At 44.6% G+C, this 17816-nt stretch overlaps 2 protein-coding genes across 5 annotated transcripts in view; one reads left to right on the forward strand and one right to left on the reverse strand.

The window, feature by feature from the left end:
* Window positions 1-1265: 1265 nt before the first annotated feature.
* ube2c (ubiquitin-conjugating enzyme E2C) lies at window positions 1266-7254 on the reverse strand. Of its 4 annotated transcripts, none has more exons than XM_067586079.1 (7): window positions 7123-7254; window positions 4988-5104; window positions 4610-4637; window positions 4369-4455; window positions 4051-4255; window positions 1641-1700; window positions 1266-1400 (listed from the first exon to the last, which is right to left on the reverse strand). In XM_067586079.1, the coding sequence occupies exons 2-7, from the start codon at window positions 5092-5094 to the stop codon at window positions 1363-1365; spliced, it is 525 nt and encodes a 174-aa protein (XP_067442180.1). In that variant the 5' UTR covers window positions 5095-5104; window positions 7123-7254; the 3' UTR covers window positions 1266-1362. The 4 variants fall into 4 exon arrangements, with proteins under 4 accessions (XP_067442180.1, XP_067442181.1, XP_067442182.1 ...); XM_067586080.1 differs by having other exon boundaries at window positions 7110-7247; XM_067586081.1 differs by having other exon boundaries at window positions 4988-5101; window positions 7123-7203.
* A 9454-nt stretch (window positions 7255-16708) lies between these two features.
* polr2j (RNA polymerase II subunit J) overlaps window positions 16709-17816 on the forward strand; it is a 1432-nt gene continuing 324 nt past the window's right edge. Inside the window, exons 1-2 of the mRNA XM_067586084.1 lie at window positions 16709-16985; window positions 17551-17659. Coding sequence (XP_067442185.1) covers window positions 16843-16985; window positions 17551-17659 — 252 coding nt within the window. The 5' untranslated portion in view covers window positions 16709-16842. The remainder of the gene's footprint in view (window positions 16986-17550; window positions 17660-17816) is intronic.

Below are 17816 nucleotides of genomic sequence, written 5' to 3' on the forward strand. Positions count from 1 at the left end.
CCATCCCAACTAGGCTGCTTAAGGAAGCCTTACCCTTAGTGAGCACTTCTTTACTAGATATGATCAATCTGTCTTTAGTAACAGGCTATGTACCACAGTCCTTTAAAGTAGCTGTAATTAAACCTCTTCTTAAGAAGCCTACTCTTGATTCAGGTGTTTTAGCCAATTATAGACCTATATCTAACCTTCCATTTCTATCCAAGATCCTTGAGAAAGCAGTCTCTAATCAGTTATGTGACTTTCTACATAACAATAGTTTATTTGAGGATTTTCAGTCAGGATTTAGAGGCATCATAGCACAGAGACAGCACTGGTGAAAGTCACTAATGACCTCCTAACTGCATCAGTTTGTACATGTTAATGATGAATCCTCCATGAAGGCCAAAGTTAGACACGGAGTTCCACAAGGTTCTGTACTTGGACCAATTCTATTCACCTTGTATATGCTTCCTTTAGGTAATATTATTAGGAAACACTCCATAAATTTTCATTGTTATGCAGATGATACCCAATTATATTTATCAGTGAAGCCAGATGAACCCAATCAGTTAAACAAACTCCAAACATGCCTTAACGACATAAAGACCTGGATGACCTGCAATTTTCTGCTACTAAACTCAGATAAAACTGAAGTTATTGTGTTTGGCCCTAAACACCTTAGAAACACATTATCTAATGATAAAGCTACTCTGGATGGCATTACCCTGGCCTCCAGCACCACCGTAAGGAATCTGGGAGTTATCTTTGATCAAGATATGTCCTTTAACTCCCACATAAATCAAATCTCAAGGACTGCCTTTTTTCACTTACGTAATATCACAAAAATCACATCCTGTCCCTAAAAGATGCAGAAAAACTAGTTCACACATTTGTTACTTCTAGGCTGGATTATTGCAATTCCTTATTATCAGGCTGCTCTAACAAGTCTCTAAAGACTCTCCAGCTGGTCCAGAATGCAGCTGCACGTGTTCTGACTAAAACTAGAAAAAGAGACCACATTTCTCCCATTTTAGCTTCGCTGCATTGGCTTCCTGTTTGTATGTATGTAATATTATATTTATATTTATATATACACATATACACACATATATAACAGGAGATAAATTTATAGGGAAAAAAGTTTCAAGTTGTGTCACTGACAGTAATTTAATATTAAAGTAATTAATTACAGTTTCAAGCACTTTTCAAACCTTGAAATCGTCACATAATGATGATGTTTAACGACCGTGTGAATGTTTGTTGCTGCAGAAGAAGTCAGTCAGCGATGATGTTGGATTAAGAAATTTATTAACACAGCGAGGTAACAAACATAAAAATATTATACAAACACAGAAGACAAACAGAATAAAAAGATGAGCAGCTTCACTTCTGGAACGTCGAGTGTAGATGAGCTCTGAAGGCTGAAAGACATGAAACATGTTCAGATATATTTAATCAACAGATTTGATCCTGTGATCAATAACGATGCTGCAGTCAGATCTATCAGAGCTGATAGAAACCAGTTTTAAACTGAAATCATTCATTTGAAGAATCGACTGAAACTTTTCAGCTTGTTGATACGAACACACGTGTGGATCTGAACATACGTGACATAATGCTGGAACATCATCATCATCATCATCATCATCATCACGTCTCACCTTCCTGATCGGCCCACAGCTCCGCAGCCGTCGTGTTCAGAGGACTCTCGTTGTTCGGCTCTGAGGAAACAAACACATCAGTCACAACATGAACACGCGTGTTCTTTGTGTCACGCCAACGTCACAGCCTGCAACACCAGGGACCAGGGACCAGGGACCAGGGACCAGGAACCAGGAACCAGGAACCAGGAACCGGTTCCAACCTTCAGATTCATTGATCGTCTGAGTCCTGATCACAGACGATCAATAAATCCTCCAGCAGAGACGATCATAATGAAGGACGCGGCTGCTTTGAGTGACGGGTCCGCCGGCCGGACTCAGTCACTGCCAAGATGGCGACGCCCGGAGACGCTCACTGAGACTAAAATATGGACGTTGTCACGGTGACGTCACCCGCTGGTTTCTGAAGCTCACCAGTAGAGACCAGTAAATCCCAGACTGGTCCTTTAAAGCCAAATCAAGACAACAAGCTATTCTTCCTCACTACCGTCACACCCTGCTACTCTTCCTCACTACCGTCACAGCCTGCTACTCTTCCTCACTACCGTCACACCCTGCTACTCTTCCTCACTACCGTCACACCCTGCTACTCTTCCTCACTAGTCTTCTTCACTCTGTAAATGTAAACAGTTTTTCTTTTAAGAGTCTGCAGAGCATGATGAAGCACATCGTTATCTTGTATGGTGTTAATTACAGTAATAATGACTAAACGACATCAGCAGTCAAGCTAACGTTAATATAGAGTTAATATAACGTTATATTACTGTTACAGTAACGTTATATTAAGGTTACAGTAACGTTATATTAAGGTAAAGCAGCAGATGAACTGGACGGTTGAAGCCGTCTGAGGAGGTTTTTTCTGGCTTCGCAGGTCATGTGACTGTTTGAAGCTTCATGTTCACGTTGTTTATGATCCTCTGAACGCGGCTGCAGATCAGACGCTTCAGTCTGGACCAACAGCTGTGAAGTGACGGAGACGTAAACTCTGTTCTTCAGTTTGACGGAAGGCTAAACAGCATTTAAGGGCGTTAAGCCTCCATGACGGCGTCTACGACTGTCCTGAAAAAATACCTTGTTTGGGCTTCAAAGCTTCGCCAGCGATTATTTAAATTGACCTGTTTTTTATATTTACACACACACACACACACACACCTATTTCAATACCATGGCAACGAACGAAGCTTTGAGGCCTTCGTTACAGCCCTAACGACAACACGCCGTATTAGACGTGAGCCTGCTGCAGTCCGGCTACAAGTTACATGTTTATGGAAACACTGCAGCAGTTACAACATCATCATCATTCATGTTTAATATTCACTCTCTACCAGCTCCTGAAGGAAATATCTGCTGTTTATCAGCTAAATGCTCCACTATGTTCACCAGCTAGTGAACAGATAACTGTGAGCAGGTAGTGAACAGATAAGTGTGAGCAGGTAGTGAACAGATAACTGTGAGCAGGTAGTGAACAGCTGACTGTGAGCAGGTAGTGAACAGATAACTGTGAGCAGGTAGTGAACAGATAAGTGTGAGCAGGTAGTGAACAGATAACTGTGAGCAGCTAGTGAACAGCTGACTGTGAGCAGGTAGTGAACAGATAACTGTGAGCAGGTAGTGAACAGATAACTGTGAGCAGCTAGTGAACAGATAACTGTGAGCAGGTAGTGAACAGATAACTGAGCAGGTAGTGAACAGATAAGTGTGAGCAGCTAGTGAACAGATAAGTGTGAGCAGCTAGTGAACAGATAACTGTGAGCAGCTAGTGAACAGCTGACTGTGAGCAGGTAGTGAACAGATAACTGTGAGCAGGTAGTGAACAGATAACTGAGCAGGTAGTGAACAGATAAGTGTGAGCAGCTAGTGAACAGATAAGTGTGAGCAGCTAGTGAACAGATAAGTGTGTGCAGGTAGTGAACAGATAAGTGTGAGCAGCTAGTGAACAGATAACTGTGTGCAGGTAGTGAACAGATAAGTGTGAGCAGGTAGTGAACAGATAAGTGTGAGCAGGTAGTGAACAGATAAGTGTGAGCAGGTAGTGAACAGATAACTGTGTGCAGCTAGTGAACAGATAAGTGTGTGCAGGTAGTGAACAGATAAGTGTGAGCAGCTAGTGAACAGATAAGTGTGAGCAGCTAGTGAACAGATAAGTGTGTGCAGGTAGTGAACAGATAAGTGTGAGCAGGTAGTGAACAGATAACTGTGTGCAGCTAGTGAACAGATAAGTGTGAGCAGGTCGTGTTCAGCAGCTTTTACTCTGGAAACGCTGCTATGAGATGCTGAGAGTGAAGCAGAACAGTGAAGTTGCAGATAAACAACGAGCTGAAACTATAAAGCTGCAGAGTCTCTGATGGTTCATCACTACAAACACACACACACACACGTATGACGTTAGTAAACTGGTTGGACTGGTTACCTCCCAGCAGGCTCTGGATGGACAGCAGGATGGAGCGGACGTCGTAGAGCGCCGACCATTTGTCCTTCAGGATGTCCAGACAGATGAATCCCTGCTCGTCCACGTTGGGATGAAAACACGGAGACACGAACTTCACACGAGGAGCCTGATAGGGATAACCGGCCGGGAACTCCAGAGACAGCCGGTACCTGAGCCCCTCGTACACCTGAGACACACACAGACAGGTGAGACAGGTGAGAGAGAGACAGGTGAGAGAGAGACTATATGCTGATCAGCTGTGATGGGACAGTATTGATCAGTGATTGGTGGATGACGTACCGTCCCCTGAGCTCCATCGATGGTTCCGATCCATTTAAAGAGATTATCTGATTCTGGAAACGCTGAGATCCCCTTATCACCTGACATCTGCATCAGCACACACACAGGTCACATGACATCAGCACACACTGCTGATTGATTATCTGCTGTTACAGTTTAATGATCAACGTGTTGAACCAACAAACACCTGTGAGGAGCTTCAGGTGACTTTACTGATGATGAAGAGCAAGACGAAACTCACCATCAGGGTCATCAGCTCCTGCTGCAGCCTGCGCACACGCACACACACACACACACACACACACACACACACAGACACACACACAGACACACCATGTTTATGGTTGGAGCAGATGGATGAAATCAGGCAAGTGAGACTGCTGCATCACAGGTCCTTCACTGAACTGGTCTAGTCCTTCACTGAACTGGTCTAGTCCTTCACTGAACTGGTCTAGTCCTTCACTGAACAGGTCTAGTCCTTCACTGAACAGGTCTAGTCCTTCACTGAACTGGTCTAGTCCTTCACTGAACTGGTCTAGTCCTTCACTGAACTGGTCTAGTCCTTCACTGAACTGGTCTAGTCCTCAGACAACGTTGATCTATCTGGTGTTGGTCTCACCGTTTGGAGACGGAGCCTCGGGCTGCGCTGCCGCCGCTCTCGCTGCCTTTCAGAGCTGCGGTGGAGGAAGCTGCTGCTGCTGCAGGGTCCATGTTCTGAGAGGCCATGATGTTCCTGCTGCAGAGGACGAGAGACACAGAGACACAGAGAGAAGCTGTATAAACAGATGGGCCCAGATAGAGGAGACAAACTCATCCCGATCTGATGAATGACGTATCAATACGACCAAAATCAATACCAGCTCCTACCAGAGATGCTGTAAACAAGGCCATTGATGATATCAATATATTTCATAAGGCAGCTATTAAAGCTGAGTTTATAAACAGAAGCCTGTTAAAAAGCAATATGCTGATAATAGTTTGATCAAGAATGCAAGAAAAGACCTGAGAACCACAAACATGAGGACCAGTGATATGAGAAGGAGCACTGGAGGAGATGCTGCACTTCTGTAAAAACACTGACGCACCATCACGGGCCGGGACCGAGTTATTTACTGTTAATGCCAGATGAGCATCGCTGCTCGCTGGAGCTTTCCCCGCTCGGGACGGCACAACGAGATCTGCCGCGACGCAGAGGCTGAGGAAGAGCAGCATCACGCACCAACTTCCTCTTTTCTAAGTTTTAACAGCAGGAACAAAAACTGGATTCATCAGAAACCTTCTGGAACCAGCTGACAGGCTGATTATATATTCTGCCATCATGTTGACTTTATGTAAACAAACACGCAAAACGGGCAAAATCGAGGTCAGCGAGAATGCTCAAGGTCATGTCCATATGTTGTACGATATATCGATACATGGACACGATAACGTCAATAATTACGTTATTGTACGATAAGTCAATGACAATTATCGTGACAGGCCTGGTGATAATCTGTCCAGTAAAAACATGAAGCTTCACTTTACATTCAGACAAACTGATGTTGCAGCTGCAACAGTTAGATTTCATCTGTGAGACCAACATTTATCTTCCAGAAGGAATTAAATCATATCGAGACGCTGCGGAGACGTCAGAGCCGGCGGTGAATCAGCTGCAGATCAGTTCATGGATCATGTTCTCCCGGGATGACCACATGTTGACCGGCCGATCATCTCAGGAGTCGGGCTGCTAGCAGCTGAGATGAGCGGCTGGTCCAAACATCTCCCAACACATCCCAGCAGGTTTACAGACTGGACTTACTGGGATAAACTGAACAGATGTGTTACTTTCTCTCCTGAAAACATTACAACTTAATGAAGTGACAAAGTAACAGTCATACACTGAAAATCACAACAGCTTCATCTCAGCCATGATGCCGTTGCCCTGGGATATCCTCGCTGGACTGCAAGGCACACTGGGTAATGTAGGAGCAGCAAGGGCCCTCCTCTCCAAGACAAAACACTGACAGAAAGCTGAAACTGAAAACCAATGACACTAAAAAAAAACCTCTCATAGAAAGACAAGAGAAAAAAAATCTGAAGATTGACACTGAAAAACACATCTACAAAAAAATATCTAAATAAAATAACGAGATTGTAATTTTTTTAATGGCCTTGTTCTATTTTTCAGTGGCAACACAACTTTTTCAGTACAATTAATACGAAGTATTTCAATGCCAAAGTTTCCTTTTTCTGGCCTGATAATAAAGCCTTTACTTTGGACTACATTTAACGGAGAGACAGAGTCTGACTGTTGGTGTTTTTCACTACGAGCTATCGGCTGAACGCCTCCAGTTAACACGGTCACTCTTTACACCGCAGCACCGGGCCGCAGCGGGACAACGTCACCGCCACAGAGCTCACGCACAGCGGATAAACTCCGCAGATTGTCCGGTGAGTTCAACAGCCACGGTCCGTCCTGCCGTTTGCTAACTGCAGCTAACTGTTAGCGGTAGCACTGAAAAATATTTACCGGTAAAACTGAGAGCTGCAGTCCGGTGTAACGGGTAAAATAGTCCGGTTATCCGGTAAAGCCGGTTAGTTAACAATAACTTTAGCTTGTTTCTGTTTTAGCTTCGTGCTAACGGTTGTAGCGTTGTTAGCGTTAGCTGAGGCGGCTAAGTGAGAATTAGCTGTGATGTTAACATGTTTTTCATTTAACCCGCAGACAGAAAACAACTAACAGCTGAAGCTGATGAACGTACCTGCGGGACTCACCGTGTGTTTGTCTCTGAGCGATCCGAACGGAGCTGCTGTCTGCCGGATTCAAACTGAACACGCGCCCGCCCCCGGTTTAAACCGGCTCTTGCTCACTCACGCAGCCAATCAGCGCCCGACTTTCAAAAACAAACCAAACCCCGCTGACCAATGAGAAGGGCGCACACGTAGATAACGATGAGATTGGACAGGAGGAACTTCCGGTAAACATACCGAACGTTGACGTCACAGTTGAAACAAACGATTCAAAAAGTTGATTTCAGAGGAACCCACAGTATCGATCACTCTGATCGATCAGTATATTTAACAGTATATCGATCAGTATATCGATCAGTATATCGATCAGTATATTTATCAGTATATTGATCAATGTATTTATCAGTATATCGATCAGTATATCGATCAGTATATTGATCAGTATATTTATCAGTTTATTGATCAGTATATTGATCAGTATATTTATCAGTATATTGATCAGTATATTGATCAGTATATTTATCAGTTTATTGATCAGTATATTTATCACTATATCGATCACTATATCGATCAGTATATTGATCAGTATCAATATTCCTGCATGTTAATGTGACTTGTGACTTTGAGTTTTGTGAAAACTTTTTTTCTGTTGATAAAACATCAGACAGACTTTCAGAGCCGAGCTCTCGTAGCCTCGTTAGTGTTTCAGATACTTTATCTTGAATAATAAGGACATTTTATACAAAAATAAATCGCTGCAGATAATCAATAATCCCTCCACTGTAGCTCAACCAGGAAATGCTGTCAGTTAACTTTAATTGATATTAGATCCTGTCAGCGCGTCTGGAGATTTGAATAATCAATGATGTTCAGCTGCTTCCTGCTTCTTCTCTCTGCCCAGTGTTTATCAGTAGAAGCATCGTTGGCACTAAAACGACGGCAACGTTGGAAGATTTCTGCTTGAGTTCATTAAATACTTGCAGGGATCATCTGCATTAAGAGAGACGCACCAGACACAGCAGCAACCAAACTGTTACAATCCTCACACGAAAAACAGCAACAAAATAATGTTTTATGTGTATTTATTCATCCTGTTATCAAACCAGTTGAACAGATGTTTGGACGGAGGAACACGGACCCACAGACTGGATCAACCAGAACACAGTCCGGATCAACCAGAACACGGCCTGGATCGACCAGAACACAGTCTGGATCAACCAGAACACAGTCCGGATCAACCAGAACACAGTCTGGATCAACCAGAACACAGTCTGGATCAACCAGAACACAGCCCGGATCAACCAGAACACAGCCTGGATCGACCAGAACACAGCCCGGATCAACCAGAACACAGTCCAGATAAACCAGAACACAGTCTGGATCAACCAGAACACAGTCCGGATCAACCAGAACACAGCCCGGATCAACCAGAACATAGTCCGGATCAACCAGAACACATCCTGGATCAACCAGAACACAGCCTGGATCAACCAGAACACAGTCCGGATCAACCAGAACACAGTTCGGATCAACCAGAACCACTAAAGCACAAACAAGTCAACATTTCAAGGTGTTTGGGTTTGTATGTGATGGTTGTTAAGCTGTTATATGTGTTAAAGGCTAATGACAGATTATAATCTGCATATTAACCAGAACACAGACGTCTGTCTTTCAGGAAAAAGATATGAGACGTTTTTAGTCAGATGATGTTTTTAATTCAACATGTTTGAAGCTTAATGATGATGTGTACCGTAGTAGACTGTAGGCCTAACATGTGATGTCTATCTTGCATATATTTAACATTTATTTTCATATAATAATTGTGATTCAGGAGGGTGAGCGTGAGCAAACATTCTCAATGTGACGAGTTCGTTACAGTCTTGTGGCTCGTAGCCTATTTTCCTTTTTAAAATTCAATTCTGACCTTTGTAATGAAGCAAAATTATTATTATTATTAAGTTATTATGGAATATAATGGAAAACCACAGAATATCGTTGGTAAGGAGCACCAGTAATACTGTGGGAGGTCAACTACTCTGTAAGAAATGTTTAAAGAAAAGGTTAACCTGGAATATTTCAGGTGAAGGTTGTTATGACCACAACAAACTTCAGTATCAGTATCACTATGTTTATGTGCGACTAATGTGAGTTGCATGTTAGTGTCAGTGTAAGACAAAACCAACAAGGCTCTGTCAGTGGACTGGGATCTGGACACTGGCCAACTGTTCCCAGTTAGTATTCAATACCTCCGCTCCACCCATCCACCCAGTTAGATTTATGTCTGACTCAAGCAGGAAACTCAGGAAGTGCCTTAAACCTGCATTCTCTCTAATGGCCATCAGGGGGCGACTGTATGGAAGTCTATGAGAAAACGACTCTACTGCTCACTGGATTTATTACCTCAGTAAACATTTTCCTAACGAGTTTATGGTCTCAATCACTAGTTTCAAGTCTTCTTCAATACAGCATGATGTTCATTTTGGAATTATGGTCCCATTTCGAGTAAAATAGGCGATAAAGCAGCGAATGCTTTAGGGCGTGGCTACTTTGTGATTGACAAGTTGCGACCACAACGACAATGTTGATTACGTAACGTAAACATTGCGTAACCCCAGATTCATAGAGTACAGGTGTATCGTCGTTATTTCAGTGTGTGTTCAGTTCATGACAGTTAACTGAAACATTTTAGTCGCCTAAAAAAAGTTTCATTCAGTGTTTGGTTGTGATAAAAGATCCTCTAAGGAGTCGGCTGGTCAGTTTTTCCTTTAAGTTCATTTGTTTTAATTATTTTAAGCCTGTTTTTCACTTGTGGAAATTAGCATTGGCATTAGTATTATTACAGTTAACCACAGACTGTAAATGCACTGTGCTAACCAAGCTAGCAGCTAGCGCTATGGTCAGCTCCACCCTCTCCTCCAAATATGGTCACTTCTGACTCCAAATATCCAAGATAGCGACAGTCAAATCACTAAATTCAAGGCTTCAAAACGGCAGTTCACAAACCAACGAGTGATGTCACGGTGACTACGTCTGTATTTTTTTTGCAGTCTTGAGCTCGACTTGCTCTGATGTCACACACGTGCAGCCAACGATTAAGTCACGAGATCAAGGCGGCCGCAGTTTTTAAAGCCGCAGCTGCTCTCAACTGACTGCGAGACACCGGGCATGATGGGAAACGCCTATCAGCCGCTCTGCCAGCAGCCGCTACCAGACGTCCTGTGACTGCTGAACAGCGTCGGAGAAACACTGAATTTTACTGTGAAACTGCTTTCAGTGTTTTTACCAGTGTGTGTGTGTGTTTGTGTTCTAGTCTCCAGCCTCATTTCTGCCTGTTTGCTAGTTGTTCTTTGCTGTGTTCCCTGACTAACCTCGTTCTCCATATTCTCCATGTTCTCTGTGTTCTGCATGTTCTCCATGTTCTGCATGTTCTCCATGTTCTCTCAGCTCTGCTCTGGTCTGCAGGGATTCTGTCATTCAGCATCAGATCCAGACTCATCCTGCATCCTTCAGCTCTGCTCTGGTCAAACTTACGGCTTACTGCTCTACTTCTCCTCATTCACTCCTCTTCAGTTTTGCAGTAAATCCCTTTAATGCTCAGCCGGCTCTCTGGTTGTGTTTGCATCTGCGTTCACTAGTCTCACTGCATTTAACAGGACAGATGAATGAGGAACGAGACACGCTGAAGGCAATAAAAGAATAAGAAATGACAACGATGAGAGGTGTGAAAGTGAGGAAGAAGACTGTGAGAGGGACAGACCTGACAAATGTCTTGTTATTGTAGGAGAATGAGAGCCAGGTCACTGTGACCTGGACCGATGTCGAACATGTCAGCACACCAACCAAACAGGAGACATCTGGAATATTGGGAAAGGGGCGAAGTACACACATACTGCAGAGACGCTTACTCACATTTGGTCAAAGTTCAAGATAAGTGAAATTGAAAAATGTCCCACCCTTCTTTAGGATTTGGGAAAGCCAAAGAGTCTGGTACACAGGATGAAACTTCTCCACCCAACACGTACACATACACACACTGTGTATACTGAAGACACACACAGTCTTCAGTATAAAAAGGTCACGTTCTTTAACGTTGGAAGATATCTCTGACTACGTTGTTAGTAGGGCTGCTGTGAATAAAGAGATTCCCCATCTGACACCTGTGTCTCGACCAACTGATTCCTCTTTGATCTACCTCTTTTTGCCACAACATCATGGTGAGAAAGTCAAACATGTTTGTGCCAATAACTGCTGTGGGAAGTAAGAGAGTGAGATACTATATGTGAAGGTCCTTAATGACGGCAACTTGTTGGTGAGAATGAAGAACAACTCGAGAAAGCACTGAAACTAAAAGAGAGAGGAAACCCTAGATGGTAAACAGGCAGGACGGAGCAGGACATGGTGGTGGATGTAAAGGAGGGATCACATGATCACCTGATCACATGATCACAGGAGGAGGTCTGGAGGAACTAAAGACGGATTTCAAAGGAGGAAAAATAGTGAAGCACAAAGACTGAAAACAACAAATATACAAACTGAAATGGATGAAAGGAATTTGGTCTGTATGAATGATGGTAGAGGAATGAGAGTAAACATTGGCAGTGCATGTTACATTAACGTTTAATCCCTGGGCTGGACTTAGTAACTGGTCCCAGTTAGCACCCAGTCTGAGACCAGTTGCTGGAATCCCAAAGTGGGTCTTTGGAAAAGCAGATTGGGATGAATTCCAGAAGTTGGGTGAGGTAACAAGGACAAAGATTGATATTTCTGGAGATATAGATGAAATAAAGAATCAGCAATTATTATGGCAGCAGATGGATCAATAAAAACAGGAAACTGGTACCGCGGTGGACGGAGGAGCGTCAGGCTGTCAGAAACAGGAATAGAATAAAAGAACCAGTAACACGCAGTATTTGATTCAGTAACAGAAGCAGCGATGAGAACAGTACAACAAGCTTTCAGATCATTCATTTGAATGGAGGAAGTACATTTTGGATGTAGGTGTTTTGGCCGCAGCGGCGCCGCATCAGACTGCGGCTGGAAAGAACCATCTAAACCTGCAGTTTACAGGCCAAACATCACAGTTATACAAGATAATGAGAAGGATGATAACAGAGAAGTCGTCATATGAGCCTGAGAAGAGAGGAAAGCTGCTGTCAGACTGGATTTAGGAAAGGAAGGAATATTGTGGACTCCAACATGAAGGGAATGATCGTTAATTAAACTGCAGGACGAATGTTGGTAGGAAAGTTTTTAACTGGATAAAGGATTTTCTGTTTGGAAGAAAAATTCAAGTGTGGATTGGATCAGACTGGTCAAACCAGTACACAGAAATGGAACTCAACAAGGCAGTGTGATAAGCCCGCTACTCTTCATCATTATGATCAATGATACAGGAACAGATACATGGAGCAGTTGATGAGGTGGTGGAGGAGTTATGGTTGGAGCTGTAGGTTCAGTGAAAAGCAGTGAGGAAGGGATGAAGCTAAGGATGTACAGGAAAGATTTAGAAAGGGTTGGAACATTTAAAGATCTGGGAGTTGTTTCTGATTCACAGTTAACACAGACGGATCATATCAGGAGAATAGAAAAAATATGCAAAACAGTAGTTAATGTGATGAGATGTTTGACTGCGTCTATGGTCTTAATAAGATCTGTGTTGGATTACAGCAGAGCAGCAGTACCTGCTCTACAGGTAGAAATGAAAAGCTGTTGGTTGATGCAACTGAAGGATAATTGCCGGGCCGAAATGCAGCACACAGTGATTCTCAGCCTCAAATGAGAGAGAGTTGCAGGAGAGCTGGGAGAGTGAGGTAGGAGGTATCAGGTAGGGGGTATCAGGTAGAAGGTATCAGGTAGGGGGTATCAGGTAGGGGGTATCAGGTAGGAGGCATGAGGTAGGAGGTATCAGGTAGGGGGTATCAGGTAGGGGGTATCAGGTAGGAGGTATCAGGTAGGAGGTATCAGGTAGGAGGTATCAGGTAGGGTGTATCAGGTAGAAGGTATCAGGTAGGAGGTATCAGGTAGGAGGTATCAGGTAGGGGGTATCAGGTAGAAGGTATCAGGTAGGAGGTATCAGGTAGGAGGTATCAGGTAGGAGGTATCAAGTAGGAGGTATCAGGTAGGAGGTATCAAGTAGGAGGTATCAGGTAGGGGGTATCAGGTAGGGGGTCTCAGGTAGGAGGTATCAGGTAGGAGGTATCAGGTAGGGGGTATCAAGTAGGAGGTATCAGGTAGGGGGTATCAGGTAGGGGGTCTCAGGTAGGAGGTATCAGGTAGGAGGTATCAGGTAGGGGGTATCAAGTAGGAGGTATCAGGTAGGGAGTATCAGGTAGGGGGTCTCAGGTAGGAGGTATCAGGTAGGAGGTATCAGGTAGGAGGTATCAAGTAGGAGGTATCAGGTAGGGAGTATCAGGTAGGGGGTCTCAGGTAGGAGGTATCAGGTAGGAGGTATCAGGTAGGGGGTATCAAGTAGGAGGTATCAGGTAGGAGGTATCAGGTAGGGGGTATCAAGTAGGAGGTATCAGGTAGGAGGTATCAGGTAGGGGGTATCAAGTAGGAGGTATCAGGTAGGGAGTATCAGGTAGGGGGTCTCAGGTAGGAGGTATCAGGTAGGAGGTATCAGGTAGGGGGTATCAAGTAGGGGGTATCAGGTAGGAGGTATCAGGTAGGGGGTATCAAGTAGGAGGTATCAGGTAGGGGGTATCAGGTAGGAGGTATCAGGTAGGGGGTATCAGGTAGGGGGTATCAGGTAGGAGGTATCAGGTAGGAGGTATCAGGTAGGGGGTATCAGGTAGGAGGTATCAGGTAGGGGGTATCAAGTAGGGGGTATCAGGTAGGGGGTATCAGTTAGGGGGTATCAGGTAGGGGGTATCAGTTAGGGGGTATCAGGTAGGGGGTATCAAGTAGGGGGTATCAAGTAGGGGGTATCAGGTAGGGGGTATCAGGTAGGAGGTATCAGGTAGGGGGTCTCAGGTAGGGGGTATCAAGTAGGGGGTATCAGGTAGGGGGTATCAAGTAGGAGGTATCAGGTAGGGGGTATCAGGTAGGGGGTATCAGGTAGGGGGTATCAAGTAGGAGGTATCAGGTAGGGGGTATCAAGTAGGGGGTATCAGGTAGGAGGTATCAGGTAGGGGGTATCAAGTAGGGGGTATCAGGTAGGGGGTATCAAGTAGGGGGTATCAGGTAGGAGGTATCAGGTAGGGGGTATCAGGTAGGGGGTATCAGGTAGGGGGTATCAGGTAGGGGGTATCAAGTAGGAGGTATCAGGTAGGAGGTATCAGGTAGGGGGTATCAAGTAGGAGGTATCAGGTAGGGAGTATCAGGTAGGGGGTCTCAGGTAGGAGGTATCAGGTAGGAGGTATCAGGTAGGGGGTATCAAGTAGGAGGTATCAGGTAGGAGGTATCAGGTAGGGGGTATCAAGTAGGAGGTATCAGGTAGGGGGTATCAGGTAGGAGGTATCAGGTAGGGGGTATCAGGTAGGGGGTATCAGGTAGGGGGTATCAGGTAGGAGGTATCAGGTAGGGGGTATCAGGTAGGGGGTATCAGGTAGGAGGTATCAGGTAGGGGGTATCAAGTAGGGGGTATCAGGTAGGGGGTATCAGTTAGGGGGTATCAGGTAGGGGGTATCAGTTAGGGGGTATCAGGTAGGGGGTATCAAGTAGGGGGTAACAAGTAGGGGGTATCAGGTAGGGGGTATCAGGTAGGAGGTATCAGGTAGGGGGTCTCAGGTAGGGGGTATCAAGTAGGGGGTATCAGGTAGGGGGTATCAAGTAGAAGGTATCAGGTAGGGGGTATCAGGTAGGGGGTATCAGGTAGGGGGTATCAAGTAGGAGGTATCAGGTAGGGGGTATCAAGTAGGGGGTATCAGGTAGGAGGTATCAGGTAGGGGGTATCAAGTAGGGGGTATCAGGTAGGGGGTATCAAGTAGGGGGTATCAAGTAGGAGGTATCAGGTAGGGGGTATCAGGTAGGGGGTATCAGGTAGGGGGTATCAGGTAGGGGGTATCAAGTAGGAGGTATCAGGTAGGGGGTATCAGGTAGGGGGTATCAGGTAGGGGGTATCAAGTAGGAGGTATCAGGTAGGGGGTATCAAGTAGGGGGTATCAGGTAGGAGGTATCAGGTAGGGGGTATCAAGTAGGGGGTATCAGGTAGGGGGTATCAGGTAGGGGGTATCAGGTAGGGTGTATCAGGTAGGAGGTATCAAGTAGGGGGTATCGGGTAGGGGGTATCAGGTAGGGGGTATCAGGTAGGGGGTATCAGGTAGGGGGTATCAGGTAGGGGATGATGATGCAGAAGAGTTTGCAGTGTTTTATGTAAGGATAAACCTTCACTAGTTTATCCAGTGGTGGCTCCATGGATGCTGGTCTGGCCTGTAAACTGGTATTTGTTAGACTCACAGTCTCTAAATGCTTCGCTCATACAGACTGAGGACGATCTCCCAGCTTCCATTGTTAAAACTGGGTGGAAACAATTAGAGTTTAAATTAAACCTGCATTGCAGAACCAATCCAGAGTCTTTAGGGCGGCACTTCATACCGGGGCGATGACCTGCAGTTCAGAGGTGGAGAAGAGGTGGAGAGCATCATCTCTGGTCAGGTGCCTAGGTTTGTTGCTGAGCAACTACCGTGTTAGACTTCGGTAGCTGGAGAAATCTTCGACTGTCTGGTATTGTGAGACTCGGTATTTGTTGGAAGTAAAAAGGAAAGAGAAAGATAAAACTGATGTGGTGAGTGCATTCAGCCATTATGTAATGAAAAAGTAAAGTGATTTTACAGATTTATACGGATGTTGCTAAGAAACCTGAGACCTGAGTGACAGGATTTGAGGTGGCGGCACCAGCAAGTTAGATGTTTACACAGTGGAGATGTTGGCAGTGTTGGTTGAAAGGTTGCCATCATTCTTTCCAGAACTTTAATAAGAGTTTGGTTTTTATGACGTCTGCAGTTCAGAATAGAAATAGTATTATATCAGATATCTGTTAATTATCTTAGCAAAGTATTTTATAACAGCAAATCTTTATTTTTTTAAAAATGGAATGCATAAATACATAGACCCTGTTTAGCACTCCACAAACCTCGAGCCTTGAAAATTCTTAATATGTGTAAACTGTATAATTGTCTGAACTACTGAAGCTTTTTTCTTTTTCTTCTTTCATTATATAATTTATTTACCCCTTAAACATTAACATATGAAGTCTATTGATGTTTAGTATTGTTCAGTTTTACAATAAATAAAAATAAAACAGATGTTTGTGATTGAAACAAACAGAAAGAATGTCTGAGCCAACAGTCAACAATTGTAAATAATAAAAATCCAATAATCAGAGTAAAATAAGTAAATACTGTAGAATTTACTTTACGGCGTCACTTCCTGTTCAACTGTTCCTGCATTTACTGTTACAGTCATATGAGTCCGTGCAGAGTTAGTTCATCTAATAATTCATTATTACAGCAGTGTTTGTTCATGTTGTTCTGTTATTTATGGCTCAGAAGAAGAGACGGAACCTCCCCCTCCCCTCCGTCATGTGACGTCATAGGGCCGATTGAAGGTGCCCCCCCCCCCCCCCCCCCCCCCCCCCCCTTCCCCTTCCCCTGCTGCTGCCGCCCCCCCCCCCCCCCCCTCCCGCTGCTGCTGCGGATCTCTGCTGCTCTCCAGGCGACGCACAGTTCATCTCCAACGAGCCCAGTAACGCGGTTTGGAGCGTTTCCGGTGTGTCTCGCTCGCTGCTCGCGATCAGACTGAAAGATGAACGCGCCTCCCGCCTTCGAGTCGTTCCTGCTGTTTGAAGGAGAGAAAAAGATCAGTATCACCAAAGACACGAAGGTTCCCAACGCCTGTTTGTTCACGCTGAACAAGGAAGACCACACGCTGGGCAACATCATCCGAGCGTAAGAGACTGACAAGGAGCTAACAGAGCTAACAGATACACACAGAGCTAACAGATACAAACAGAGCTAACAGGCTAACAGAGCTAACAGATACACACAGAGCTAACAGGCTAACACGGAGCTAACAGATACACACAGAGCTAACAGGCTAACACAGACCTAACAGATACACACAGAGCTAACAGGCTAACATAGAGCTAACAGATACACACAGAGCTAACACAGAGCTAACAGATACACACAGAGCTAACATACACACAGAGCTAACAGATATACACAGAGCTAACAGGCTAACACAGACCTAACAGATACACACAGAGCTAACAGGCTAACACAGAGCTAACAGATACACACAGAGCTAACAGGCTAACACGGAGCTAACAGATACACACAGAGCTAACAGGCTAACACAGACCTAACAGATACACACAGAGCTAACACAGAGCTAACAGATACACACAGAGCTAACATACACACAGAGCTAACAGATATACACAGAGCTAACAGGGTAACACAGAGCTAATAGGATAACATCAGTTAATTTATGTTTCTGTGTGTTTGTCAGTCAGCTGTTGAAGGATCCTCAGGTTCTGTTTGCGGGTTATAAAGTTCCTCATCCTCTGGAACACAAGATCGTCATCAGAGTGCAGACAACACCTGACTACAGTCCACAGGTAACACACACACACCTGACTACAGTCCACAGGTAACACACACACACACACCTGACTACAGTCCACAGGTAACACACACACACACACACACACACTCCTGACTACAGTCCACAGGTAACACACACACACCTGACTACAGTCCACAGGTAACACACAC

Source organism: Thunnus thynnus, chromosome 4 (genome assembly GCF_963924715.1).
Source record: "Thunnus thynnus chromosome 4, fThuThy2.1, whole genome shotgun sequence".
In the NCBI taxonomy this organism is placed as follows: Eukaryota; Metazoa; Chordata; class Actinopteri; order Scombriformes; family Scombridae; genus Thunnus; species Thunnus thynnus.

Excerpts from the sequence above, each read along its gene's own strand:
- ube2c (XM_067586079.1), bottom strand. The coding sequence starts at position 5,094 with ATGGCCTCTCAGAACATGGACCCTGCAGCAGCAGCAGCTTCCTCCACC. Across the intron at positions 4,638-4,987 it reads CGAGGCTCCGTCTCCAAACG|GCTGCAGCAGGAGCTGATGA; the intron begins GTGAGACCAACA and ends GCGTGTGCGCAG. Across the intron at positions 1,701-4,050 it reads CATCCAGAGCCTGCTGGGAG|AGCCGAACAACGAGAGTCCT; the intron begins GTAACCAGTCCA and ends TTGTTTCCTCAG.